The sequence below is a fragment of the Eimeria mitis genome, genomic scaffold, assembly GCF_000499745.2.
Source record: "Eimeria mitis Houghton genomic scaffold, Emh_scaff1365, whole genome shotgun sequence".
Lineage (NCBI taxonomy): Eukaryota > Apicomplexa > Conoidasida > Eucoccidiorida > Eimeriidae > Eimeria > Eimeria mitis.
The window spans coordinates 1,526-2,214 of NW_013568924.1; the positions used below are offsets into that span (position 1 = coordinate 1,526).

The 689-nt window shown below is 51.1% G+C and overlaps 1 protein-coding gene across 1 annotated transcript in view; it reads right to left on the bottom strand.

Moving 5' to 3' along the window:
- Positions 1–689, bottom strand: part of EMH_0035370 (uncharacterized protein) — a gene marked incomplete at both ends in the record, with an annotated part of 2,233 nt that overhangs the window by 1,099 nt on the left and 445 nt on the right. Inside the window, 2 exons of the mRNA XM_013494966.1 lie at positions 10–55; positions 515–588. Of these exons, the coding sequence (XP_013350420.1) occupies positions 10–55; positions 515–588 (120 nt within the window). The remainder of the gene's footprint in view (positions 1–9; positions 56–514; positions 589–689) is intronic.

Here is a 689-nt window from a genome sequence, read left to right on the forward strand (position 1 = left end):
CCTAAACACCTTGCCATTGCTCATACACCCGGAAACCCCCAAAAAAAAAGGTCTCCTGCACTTAAACCCTAAACCCTCGGCCCTCCAAGTTGTTCACACCCATCGTGCAGCGTCCTAGGTTTAGGGTTTAGGGTTTAGGATGTAGGGTTTAGGGTTTAGGGTTTAGGGTTTAGAGCTTGCCTGCATGTCTTCTGTGTCGTTGACGATGCGGCTGGCGAGTGTACCGGTGCTGTTTAAGTCAAAGAAAGCCGCTTCCTGGCTGCAGTGACACCGCAGAGTGTGCATGCATTCTGGGGTGTATAGGCACCTCCTTGGGGCCCCAGGGCCCCACACCAATAAACTTATATATCTACAACAGGCAGCTGCCTCGGTGTATGCATAAGCGAACAGAAGCAGGCAAAGAAAAACAAAAAAAACACACATTGCCCGCCGTAAACACTACTAAAAGAACGCATGCATGCATGCATGCATGCATGCATGCATGCATGCATGCAGGAACACAGGGGATACTGACCGCAGCAAAGAGGCAAACAGCCGCTTCTGCATCGCCACCACTAGTCGCCATCGAGCGCAAGTGAACAGCGCGTCCTGTACGCAAACCCTAAACCCTAAACCCTAGACCCTAAACCCTAAACCCTAAACCCTAAAAACACTGTGTGGGGGCCACCTCAGTTGAGGGAGAATATCCT